Source organism: Halyomorpha halys, unplaced genomic scaffold (assembly GCF_000696795.3).
Source record: "Halyomorpha halys isolate HHAL.00 unplaced genomic scaffold, Hhal_1.1 Scaffold1396.1, whole genome shotgun sequence".
NCBI lineage: Eukaryota > Metazoa > Arthropoda > Insecta > Hemiptera > Pentatomidae > Halyomorpha > Halyomorpha halys.
Window position 1 is genome coordinate 210,486 of NW_027110330.1, and position 13,022 is coordinate 223,507.

At 30.9% G+C, this 13,022-nt stretch overlaps 1 protein-coding gene across 6 annotated transcripts in view; it reads left to right on the forward strand.

Moving 5' to 3' along the window:
* Window positions 1-13,022, forward strand: part of gwl (serine/threonine-protein kinase greatwall) — a 58,029-nt gene that overhangs the window by 16,988 nt on the left and 28,019 nt on the right. For all 6 annotated transcript variants that reach the window (XR_010843725.1, XR_010843726.1, XR_010843727.1 and 3 more), the window contains exons 5-9: window positions 2,814-2,935; window positions 4,559-4,665; window positions 5,400-5,494; window positions 6,480-6,557; window positions 8,205-8,312. Coding sequence is in view for 3 of the 6 variants with exons in the window: in XM_014434623.3 (XP_014290109.1) it covers window positions 2,814-2,935; window positions 4,559-4,665; window positions 5,400-5,494; window positions 6,480-6,557; window positions 8,205-8,312 (510 nt within the window). In the remaining 3 variants the exon portion in view is untranslated. The remainder of the gene's footprint in view (window positions 1-2,813; window positions 2,936-4,558; window positions 4,666-5,399; window positions 5,495-6,479; window positions 6,558-8,204; window positions 8,313-13,022) is intronic.

Here is a 13,022-nt window from a genome sequence, read left to right on the forward strand (position 1 = left end):
ATACCCCTAATGTGTGTAAGTGATTAAGAAACAAAATATACCAAATGAGCGGGGATACAGAAAAGTGTAAAATATAATAGAAAATTAATAATAAAGTAATTAATATAAGTACACTTAAGAAGGTAACAAATGAATATAAATTAAAAGATAGATACATGAATATGAATGAAACAGGAAGGATAGTGAATATAAAAATAATTAAAAAAAAAAAATGTGAGAATTTAGAGAAACAAGAATAAAAGATATGACAAGAAAGTGGGCTTCTGAAATGCAGAAAAAAGTAAAAAAAAAAAAAGAAGTATTATGAGGATTTTATTGTGTTCAAAATGTGTCGATATGTAAGGGAGATGCAGTCTTTATCAACTTTATGATTGACAGAATTCTCAGTCAAATTTATGTAAATGGACTCTCAATTTATTGATAATACTAGGATTATCGGGTCTAACCTAGAACATTTAGAAAATTAATTGTAAGTTGTTTATTTGGAAGGTTTTTTTAAAAGCGACAAAATAAAAATATTATTTTAGCTTTAATCAGGTAATTCAATATTATCCCTTTCAAAATACTTTGAATCTCTTTCCACTGATGTAAGGCTTCTTGGAAGTCCTGTGTTTTGAGATTCTTCAGCTATCTTGTTTCTGTTTTAATGCATGTTTCCTAATGCTGCCACCAAAACAGCATTTTGCAGTTGTAAAACAAGAAAAGTTACGTGGTACATAATAAAGTGAATAAGGGGGATGGTCCTTTTTTTTATACTCCCTGGTCATTTCTATCATAGAGGGTGGTCATCCTGCAGGATACCAACTTATTGTAACCAGAAACATAAAGATTCATTTTGTAGGTCCACCATGAAATGGGAGGTGTTCCATATCAATTAATTGAGGCCAAAAACTCACAACTAGAGAAATGTGGGTAGGGGTAGCATTGTGATAATTCCTCCCTCCTGCTTTATAACGTACACAACCTGAGTTACATGAGCTTTGAGGCATTTAAGAACATCAATGTAGAAATCTCCATTAACATGCCAATGTTCCACAGTGATCAGCATTGTCTTGACATTCGATCGATTTCCTTGAATTTTTAGTTCTTGGCCCTCCAGCTTGTTTCCCTCCTTTCCTTGCTTTGAGATTTGAGTTCCAGATCAAATTCGTGGAACTAAAACATGATAACTCTTTTATGAGTCTACAACCTCTTCAGCTCCCTACCAGTGCTCATAGCATTCCATCCTCCATGTGTTGACAAGTGCTGTGGCATGATTTTTGCACACAAGTTCTTCATTTCTTATTATTTGTTGAAATTTCATAAAAGAATGGAAAGAGAGATTTGACCTTAGGCATTTCTAGGCAATATTTATATGAGCAGTCATGGTAATCTAATCTACGTATTAGGTAATTTTATTATTTCATGGCATAAGTTTCTGTTAGTATTCACAAGTATTATTCCGATTACCCTGAAAAAAAATTTAAACTTGTTAGTTTGGTTTATAGGGATGTGACGGCTGTGCAGGTTGGGACGCAGGGCCCAGTTAGCTCGGTTCGGAACGTTGTGGGTTCGATTCCCACCTGGGGCAGTTAAACATTCATTTTTCGGCGGTCCTGAAGAATGAATTTTGACGCTCCCACCTTGGTTAGTACGCAGCGGAAACCCATGAGTTGCTGTCAGGGGTTGGCAAAAAGGACCACTTGGCCCTCTTGCCGGACTTGTTCCCTCCACCAAATACCAATACCAATAATTTGGTTTATGGGAAAGAGGTGTGATTTAATGAATATAATTTCATCTTATTAATCACTGTTGGATGTATTAAATAATTTGTTTTATGATGAGCTTGTATTATTTTAGTGTTATTTCCGGTTGTTTCATTGAGCACCATAGGAATAATAGTTTTTTTAATTGCTAACCCTCTGTATATTGGATGAGCAATCTGACATAAAGTTCTGGGTAGACCTTTCTCCTTAATTCATAAATTTTTGTTAAAAGTGCAATGAATAATGGAAAGCAAACTCAACTGGCTTTTAAATTATAATTTTTCATCCTTGTGGAAAAAACTTCACTCATGTAGTCAAATTTTTCTTTATTGGGGTGTTCTGTCTGAGTTTCCTGATATTTGTGATTCTCTTCCTCTTTTATCCGCAATCCTTCATCAGTTTCTGAGCGCTGAGGAACAATGTTAATTTTTAACTGGGTTTGAGAAAATTTTGAACATTCTTAGGAAAGTGGGGTTTTATGATCCCCAGTAGTTTTTAAATCAATCTTTTATAGTTTTAGTAAAACTTAGGAATATGGATGTTATTTAGGTTTATGAAAATAAAAATATATCAGAAACATTCGAAATTTTAATGTTTAAAGTATTGAAAAAAATAAAAAATTTATACAACTACTTTTAAGGCAACATATTCGACTATTAATTAAAATAAAAACTTGAATTTCTAAAAGTGAAAAAATAAGCAAGCTGTCGACTCAAGCATTCCATTAAAACATTTCAATGTAACACACTGTCTTTTTCATTTAAAATAGCTGAATCATTTCATGTATTTGAGATCATGATAGGTATCTTCATTATTTTATTATTTATAGGGGACCTCTGTTGAGAAAATTACCTCAGTCTACCATACTATCTTTAGATACCTCCAATTTAAAATAAAATAAAAACGTTTTTGTCAGATGTTCCATTATAATAAAAAAAAAGCAATATGTTTTGTATGCCTTTGTGTCAAACTTAGTACCAATGTAACTGTATTATTTATGTATATGTTATTTTTAATGTAGTTAATGGTATTATATATTTTTAATCCAATGAGATTTATGGATTTTAGGTAATGGAGTACTTGATTGGTGGAGATTTGAAATCTCTTTTGAGTATATCAGGTTTTTTTCCTGAACATGTAGCTGTTTTTTATGCATCGGAAATTATTTTGGCACTGGAATATTTACACAGGTAAATTATCTTAAGGTTTTTAATCTATAAAATATTATTAATTCTAAAATTATTTGTCAGTCTAATATATTTAATATATTTCTCATTGCTTATATACCATATACACCCTATACAATTTTAGATTTTTTTGCTTTTTTCATGATTCATATGCTGCCATTTTTGTAGCTTGAATTCAAATAATTAATTAAATAAGACAAAGTAAATTTGTCAAAGATGTTTAACTTCTAGTTGAAATTTAAATTTTATCTGAAAAATATCATCATCTGGCAAAGTCTTCATTGTTATTTTTTACTTCAGCATTATTTTTTACTTTGATAATTCATTGCAAACAATAACTTGATTGACTTATCCCTGTTTTCCTTGAATAGCAGCACATATTAAAAATTTTATTTTTAAGAATTAAATATATTCCAAAGATAGTACCACAGACTGTGGTGTCAAATGACATGATTTTTAACCTGAGATCATGTTTAAAAATTTAACTTTTAAGAAAGTTAATTTGGAAACGGATGGAAATCTGTTGGAGATAAGTCTGGTGAATAAGGTGGGTATGGAAGGGCTTTGTAACACAGCTTGTTTAGTTTCTTCTCTTTCTGTCATGAAACGTGAGGTCTAGAGTTGTCATGTTAGATCCCTTCCAATTAACAATCCAGGTTGTTTTGTGATATGAAGTTTTTGATGCATAATATCAATATCACTGCAGTACGATGTGGTTGTGATGGTTTCATTTCTGGGTAAAATGGAAAAATGAATTATTCCTACCATTGACTGCCTCTCAGAGACAAATATTTTTTTTTGGATGCAAATTTGTGTTTCATCGATATTTAACCACTAATGTGACCGACACCTATTGTCATATACAATCCACTTTTCATCACATGTGATTATCCTTTCGAGAAAAGGGTCGTAGTAAACAACAAAAGTAATCCCACAAAAGTAACCACTAATCCCACTTTAAATTTTTTGCGATAATAAAAATGAACATTTCATATGAAATGACCTAATAGTATATTTTAGTAATGTAAATAGCTTCACTGTGTTCCTGTAACAATAGAAATATAATCTTCCAAAAAGTCCTATAATTTTAGTTGACAATTTATATATGATGTATTTGTTGTTGATCATGGATTAAATGACGAAATGTAGTGGGTAGAGAACACTAATAAGTAAAACTTATTTTATTTGTGCCAATATTTCGGTCAGAATTTTAGGCCTTCATCAGGTTGACCGTTGCAAGAGTCTTGATAATTTATCTTAAAAATGCTATTATTCCACAAATTTTGTGAGGTAGTGGATTGTCTGTTTGGCTAGAGTTAAGGATAAAGAGATTAGTGAATTAATAATGCGTGCATGCTTTTATTTCATCAATTGTAATTTATATTATATAATTTCTCTCTAGATTGCCTGTTTCATCGTGCAGTATTTTTAAAATGAGTTGTTTTCATATTTTATATTTTTAATTTGATAAAGAACTAAAATTCAATGTGTAGTCAACACTTAAAAACTTTGTTTTATATTGTAATTCATATAGATGTAATCATTGTTGATAATCATTTGCTAGAATAAAATTATTATGAACACATTTTGACATACCACTTTTTTTTTTTTTTTTTTTTTTTATAGACATGGCATCATTCATCGAGATATCAAGCCTGATAATATGCTTTTGACATCTAAAGGGCATATAAAACTCACAGATTTTGGCCTTAGCAAAGTTTCTATACACCGAGGTATGTATGACTGATGTATTTTTTCTTTCTTTACCCCTCCTCAAGGGGAGTGACCAAATGGTTGTTTGTTAGTCCAGTATGTACGTTATTAGTATCAAATCTAACCACTACTATATAATCCCTCGGCAATTATGGTTTGAAAGTAGTTCTTAATTGCTCTGGTCTCTTACTTAGTACATTGTTCTCAATATTTCTTGTGAACAAAATGGTCTACTACTAAATACACTCTTTATATTAATGGATATTATATATCAGAATTGACAGGCTGCTTTATTAGAAGCACATGATACTTAATTTTTAGTCATTGTTCAACTTTAAATCAAAGAGTCGTAATATTTCAATTTTAAAACATCAAATGTCAAATAATTTTTTTAATTTCCTTGAAATGCTGTCTTAGTAATTAGTATTAATAGTAAAATATTTGTTCTTATTTATTTGTACATTTGTATATCATTTATTGTACACTAGTTATTCAGTATCTTTAATGATGTATATACATCAGAATGTTAGATACCATTTTGGTATTTGTATTCATCCATGGTATTTGTGCTGCTATATTTGCCAAGTATTTGTAAGTACAAGTACACTGGCCATATCATATATCTTCATTGTCTGTAGTGCTTATTAGGAAAAAAATGTGTGTGTATATATGTTATTTTTGTGTGAAGTGTACTTTATTGATTTAACATATTTTCTAGGATTTTAAATTGATTAATTGACGTAAAAAATTTTAGATCTAGAAATAGATGATCTTGTGAATGTTTCACCTGATTTTATCACTACAAGGACTCCTGGACAGTTATTGTCGCTTACTTCCCATTTATCTTTTGTAAGTTATTTTATTTGTTTAGGATTAATAATTTAATTTTAAAATAATTATTCCTTAATGTAGCTCATAAATTTTTCCTTTTAAAATTTTAAAGTAGAATAAAGTCAGATTATTATATATTTGTTAAATGTAGTACTACATTTAATACTATACTATTGTAATACTGTATAATACATATTGTAGTTAAAATTTCTAAAATTGAATATAAATTCAAGATAATTTTGAGTATTAATGATTTTCTACTTTTAATATTGAATATACTATAGTCAGATAATAAATAGCACCTTAAAGTAATCAAATGAGCTTCAATAAATGAAAATATTATTTTCTAATACTATAAATAATTTCTATAACTATGTTTTTAAAAATATATTATGTCTTTTATATAATTGAATTGATCATTTAGTAGGAGTATCATTGAAATCATGATTTTTTAAAATATTAGACCTGATAGTTAATTGTGGCCTATTATGACATTTTATGTGCTTTCATTACTATGTGTTATGGCTTTAATATATTATATTATGTCTTTATCTTAAATATATTATGTTTTTAATATCAATGAATTAATCGTTTAGTATGGACATCATTGAAATCATGGTGATTGATATCTAATTCTGATTGTTTTATGAGATCTTTTTTTTCTTTTAAATATTCGACATGAAAGTTTACTGTGGCCTATTATGACATTTTATGTGCTGTTCAGTACTATGTGTTATGGCAATTGTTATAAACTTTGGGTCTTCAGTCTTTGTGAACTTCCAAACACTCAATGGATTAATTATTTTTCATAGCAGAGTCTAGAATCGGTAATTAGTCTATGCCAAAATGCATGAACCAATGTTTTGCCTGCTAAGACATCATACCATAAAATGTGGTGTGTATTCATACAAATGGAAGTAAAAATAGTATTACAACGTGTGTTTGTACATTTATGCGTTGCATGAGTATGTAATGTAGTCTTATTTATTTATTTTCACTTCAGGGGTCATGTGAGAGAACCAAACAGGAAAGCTACTGTACTTCTTCACCTTCAACCCATGAAAAACGTCTCTTTTATAAGGTTAGTTTTTCTAAAATAATGAATTTAATTAAAGAGAAAAAAAAAAGGAATAACACAATATTTAATCAGTAAATTCTAGACTATTTTCTACATTAATAAGTATATAAATAATGGCTGAGTTATAAAAGCAAAAGGTAAATGACATGTAGTATTAAGTTATGTATTGCTTATGGGTAAAACAAGATGAATAAAAAACTTTCCATAAAGGGAATTGTAGAAATACTTTTACTTTTATCTTTACTGTTTTTGTTGTATTAGATATAAAATAAATATGAAAATTCCATACTTTAATTATATTAAAGTAACTATGTAAATAAAAATTTACTATAGTTTTTCTAAAGATGTGTATAATATTATATTGTATACAATTATGAAGGTTTGTATGATTTGCATCATTTTAATAAAAATGTATTCAATAATGAATAAAGGTGATTTATTAGTTACATGAAATGAAATTTTCCCAAGTCCATTCCTGAAGGAGTTATAGTTTAGTTTTCTGTGATCGGTTGTGATTTTAATCAAATGTGAGTTTATGTTATCCCATATCTTTAAAGTTTTCTGTGATAGCTGTTTGAAACAAGAAGAATGTCTGATTTAAGGATGTTAGTTTAATCTTCACAGCACCTCATCTGTACTTTCTGTTTGTCTTTTCTCTAATTTTTTTTATATAAATATGATTTATAAACACTCCTTATGATAGAAAGGTTCCATGATTAATCTATAAAAAAAGAAATAATTTGATGCTAAGCAAACCAGTATCCCCTCTCCCCCAATGAATAAATAATAATTGGATGGTACAAAGTCTGATGTGTATGCTGCATGCAAAAATATTTCCTAATGAAATAGCTCAATCGTTTCCTTAACAATTCCAGTTTTGCTATGCATGATGGTGCATTGTCTGAAGCAATCACTTTCTATTGCCTATTTTGATATTCTGGTCATTTGTTATGGAAAGTTTGATTCATATCAATCATTTGTTGTTAGTAGTATTCAATATTAATGGTTTTTAGCAGTTCATAATAGATCACATCCCTCTGATACCACCAACCTCAAAGCGTTGTCTTCCATCTGTAGTGGTTTGGCCTTAAAGTTGATGTCGATTGTTCGTCTGGAGTTACCCTTGAACTTTATCCTTTGTTAAATATATCTACTTTTTATCGTTTCACAATTCAATTAAGGAGTGGCTTCTTTTAGTACCTGATGAGCAGTATTTTGTAAGTTGAGGTATTCCTTTTTTTGTAGAAATACTAACATCTTAATTATAGATCTTTTACCGCAGAGCTGTGTGAGGAGCTTGCATATAGAGCCTGATCCATAAGGGTCTATCCTGTACCAGCTGGATGTTTCTATTCCAGTCCATTATTCTCTTGTTGAATCTCTCCTTGGCTGCATCATCCCAAGTATTTCTTAGCCTTACCTCTTGATGTTCCATCACCATTTTTCTGGTCATTCTTTCATCCTGTATCATTTCAGAAATACTAACATAGTAATTTTATGAAACATATTGAACTTTGGCTCTCCATTCATTGTAAATTTTTAGAATGTATTGAATTAGTTTACTAATGAAGAACTGTTGAAATTGTAAATTTCTGTGAAAAATATACTGTAATATATTCTTGAGTAATTATTACTATGTATTGTTTAAAGAGAGATACCAGAAATATACAGAACGCATTCAAAATAGCCGAAAAAGCTCTGGAAGAAAGAGATATTAAGCAAGATTTGGAAGATGAAATTGACACAGAGGGAAAGAAGGTAATTTTTTATTTGAATAATTATGTGTTCAAAAGGTAATACATGTATTATTAAAGTAAGACACACACACACACACACACACACACACACACACACCGTTTTCTGGTCATACATCAATTGATGTTTTTCTTTATACATCGCGTGAGGACTTATACATAAGTATATATATGTATTTTTTTCCTAAAAAATTATAATGAAACTTTGCCATCATACAAACTTTCAATTTTGTTGCATTTTAGAAATTTTAAAATTAATGAAGTGAGGTAGAGAGGTGGCTTGTGAAGGAAAAAGGAAATTTCAAAAAATGTCTAAATGAAGCTAGAAGAATGTGTTTGAAGTTAAAGTTTATCTTGAGATGACTTAATTGTTTGACCCTTCTCTGAATTGTACGATACTAATAAATAAGTTTTAATGGGCTCCCTCAAGGATAAATGTTTGTGCCTGCCCTCCTTTAACTTTAAGTATTTATATTATTGTTTAATTGTTTATTCTTGGTACTTTTCAATAGTGAAAGAGAAATTAAAATAGTAACAGTAATTTTTCTAAACAAAACTGTCTCTGGTTAGAAACAAATAGCAGAAACATACTGTGAGGTGATTACACTAACTGTAATCAGTGTTGTTTGGCATTTTTCAGTTTCGCCTCTGACTTCATAGGGTGCGGTTCTATTCCAGTGTGTGTGCAGCTTATTAGACATTTTTGTTTTTTTTCTTGCTTCATGGTTTGTTTTATGATTTTTTGTTATTTTTATAAATAACATGCAATCAGGCGATGAATCAAACATTTCGCCCGATTTATCCCAAAACAACCTTATTACCACTAATAAACCAGATGTAGACCTCCTATCGGAAGAATCACATTCAAAAAAAAGAAATTTGGAACACACAGATTCAACTCAGTCCCAGTCACCTGTTAAAAAAATGGGTTAGTATTACCAAGAAATTACTCCTCTAAAAGTTAGGGTGAGTGGCTCTTTTAACATGTTATCAGAAATTGACCTTTCCTCAGATAAGCATACTAGAGCGACACCAAGTACCAGCAATAACAACACTAACCTGAATCCTCAGCCCAATACTATAAAAATATGTCTGATATTCCTATATAATGCTAATAATTACAGGCTACTTTTAAATGACTTGAATGCATCGTGCATCGAACCATTTACTACCCAACTAATTGGAAACAAAACAAAAATTATGTTAACGAATATCGAAGATTATAGGACTTTAAATAAGTATTATGATGAAGAAAAAATAGAATACCACATTCTCAATGGATAAAAATAAATATTTGAACGTAGTGATTAGGAAGGTTCCCTACAGTATTACCGAAGACGAATTAAAGGTTGAGTTAGAATCAAAACAGTTCGAAGTTGCCTATGTATCCAGAATATTAAATAGGGATAAAAAACCAACTCCACTCTGTTCAGTATCTCTTAAAAACAATGGAAAGGCCAAAGATATTTTTAATTTTAAACATTTATTTTCTTCCCTAATTATAGTAGAACCCAAACACAAAAACATTTACATTCCTATGTGTACTAACTGCCAAAGATACAGTCATACAAAGAACTATTGTCATTTGGAACCGAGATGTGTTTAGTGCAAAGGTAAACACCATTTTTCAAAGTGTCCGTTAAAATGTACGGATAAGCCATTTTGTGTGAATTGCGAACTAGCTCATGTGGCTAATTACAAGGGATGTAAATATTATCAAATCCTTAAAAATAAAATAAACTCACCTTCAGAACCAAATATTCGTAAAGCTGTGACTAATTCTTAAAAATAAAATAAACTCACCTTCAGAACCAAATATTCGTAAAGCTGTGACTAATTCAAGCAGGCCAGCCACGAAAATCACTTCAAAAACTCATATGCTGATGTTATTAGACCAATATTAAAACCACCGGAACCAAAAACTCAGTCCACAGTTAATCAAAACAACAAAATAAATGGTGAAAATTTATTGTCTTTAATAACTAAAATTATAATCGAAGCTATCAAGCCATATTTACCACAAATTATGACTTATCTATGCATGTTAGTACCATCTTTCTTTACAAATGGACCATAATATAAATAACTGCTTATCTACAGTTACTAATTCTCTCCTGACTAACTGCACATTAATACAAATCATATATTATTCAACGAATGCTCAAATATTCATTTTTCGTCTATAGGTACGGAATTAAGAAAATTAAAATTTTTAAACTGGAATGCTCATGGCATATCTTCTCAAAGAAATGAGTTTAAAATTTTCCTTGAATAAAAATTCATTGATGTAGCCTGCATAACTGAGACACATTTATATGTGATAATCAATAATATTGATTTCACTGAAAATATCATTACCAATGTATTTAATATGGAGGTTGTTTCGGTTCGTTTAAACTCGTCTCCTTCTACCGTTGTCACAGCAGTTTATCCAAAGTCTTGAACCTCCAAATAAAAATCTAATTCAAGACAAATTTTTAAAACTATTACCACCAGGGAACCATACATTAGTTTTAGGTCACATAAATTGTAAAAACATTTACTGAGGATGCCACAAATCAAATTCTAGCAGAAATTCTTTACTTGATATTTGCTCAAGGCACAATATCCAAATACACGCACCAAATGAACCTACGTTTTACAGACCAGGCTGTAAATCTGACATTCTGGATATCGTATTAACAAAAAATTTTAGTTTTCCTCTCTCTTCTTAAGTGATTACAGCTTTAAATTTGGACCATATCCCTGTATTAATTAATTTCTCAACTGAGATAAACAATGAAACGTTGAAAAAATCCCTCATTAATGGAGTAATCGATTGAGAAACGTTCAAAATTCTTGTCGATGAACAATTACAACTGAAAAAAATTTCCCTACTGCTCAAGAAATAGATAAAAGTATAACAACGTTAAATGAGTCGATCTCAAAGAGTTTACACGAGGCAACTGTACGCCCTTTCCATTAAGGGGAAAAACATTTTCTGGCAGCTGCCCAAAATCAATACTGCTAAAAATTAAAGAAAAAAATCATGCAAGGAGACAGTGGATGCGCACTAGAAATCCTGTTCAAAAAAATAAATGGAACCACCTCAAACATGAAACTAAAAAGGATCTGGATGAATGGGCATATTCTATATATCAGGGATACGTGGAAAATTTAGACCCAAAGGACCATTCATTATGGAAGGCTACGAGACGTCTCTTGGATAAACATGAAAAAATTCCAGGTCTAGCAGACAATGATGAATTCATCACCAGTGACGCCATAAAAGCTGAAGTGTTCGCTAATTTCTTTGAGAAAACATTCTCCAACACAGAAATAAGTCCGAAGTTAGTCATTGATGAAATAGACAAGTATCTAAATCCCCCCCTCGCAGCAGTTGAGCTCCCACCTAAATTCACGTCTTCAAAAGAAATCCAGGACCTGATTAAAAAGCTCAAGGCAAAGAAAAGTCCTGGCCATGATTTGATCCTAGTCATAGCAATCAAAATGTTACCCAGGAAAGCTGTCATTTTTATCATGTCAATTTTTAACAGTTGCCTTTGTACTGGATACTTTCAGGATACATGGAAGAAAGCCGAACTCATAGTAATTCACAAGCCTGGTAAGAACGCTAAACAAATCAGCAGCTATAGACCTATACCTATACAGTTTACCTATTTTTGGAAAATTACTGGAATCAGTTATAAAAAAACATCTTAATTCTTTTTTTCAGAGCATCGATATTATTCCTGATTTTCAATACAGTCATTCCACTTCTCACCAACTGGCAAGAGTATCGGAATTTATAATTAGCGGATTTGAAAAAAAGAGACACACCCTGGTAGCGTTCTTAGATTTCCAACAAGCATTCGATAAGGTCTGGCATCGAGGTCTCCTATATAAACTAAAAAAAGCATACCAAAATATCTATACAATATTCTGATCTCATTCCTCAATGGTAGAACATTTTCAGTCAGAATTAATAACAAAAATTCAACCCTTAGACAAATCAATACCGGTACTCCACAAGGTTCAGTCCTTTCTCCCATTTTGTTCAACTTCTACCTTCTTGACATCGTCCAGTCCACACACACCTCCATAACTATGTTCGCTGACGATACAGCTGTGTTCTCTCAACATGATGACATAATAATAGCTAGAAACACTTTGCAAAGTCACCTTAATGATCTAGAACAATATTTCACTAAATGGATGATTAGCTTGAACATTGAAAAATGTATCTCAAAAGTTTTTACTCTCCGACGCCCACTAGAACCATCGGATCTAATCTTCAAAGGTAAAAATGTGAAATGGAATCCTGCCAATGAAACAGCAAGATACCTGGGAATTCACCTAGATCGCCGCCTTACCTGGAATCACCATATCAACACCAAACTAACTCAAACTTATGCAAGGTTAGCAATGCTATATACTATTCTAAACAAATTCAAAACTAAAACCAGAAACAACTGTTCTTATATTTAAAACTATTCTCAGGCCACTGCTGATGGGAGCGGCATCCTTCACGAAAAGGAAAAAACTACAATCTTTTCAAAATAAAGTCCTAAGAATCGCAGTTAATGCTCCTTGGTTCATAAGAAATAGGCAATTGCATCGCGAATTACATATGGAGTCAATAGAGGATTACATCAAAAAATGGTTCATGAAGTTCCATTCCCAGTTGCCAACAGTTAAAGGAGCAGTGACCTACAACCTGGGAAACCCAACCGCA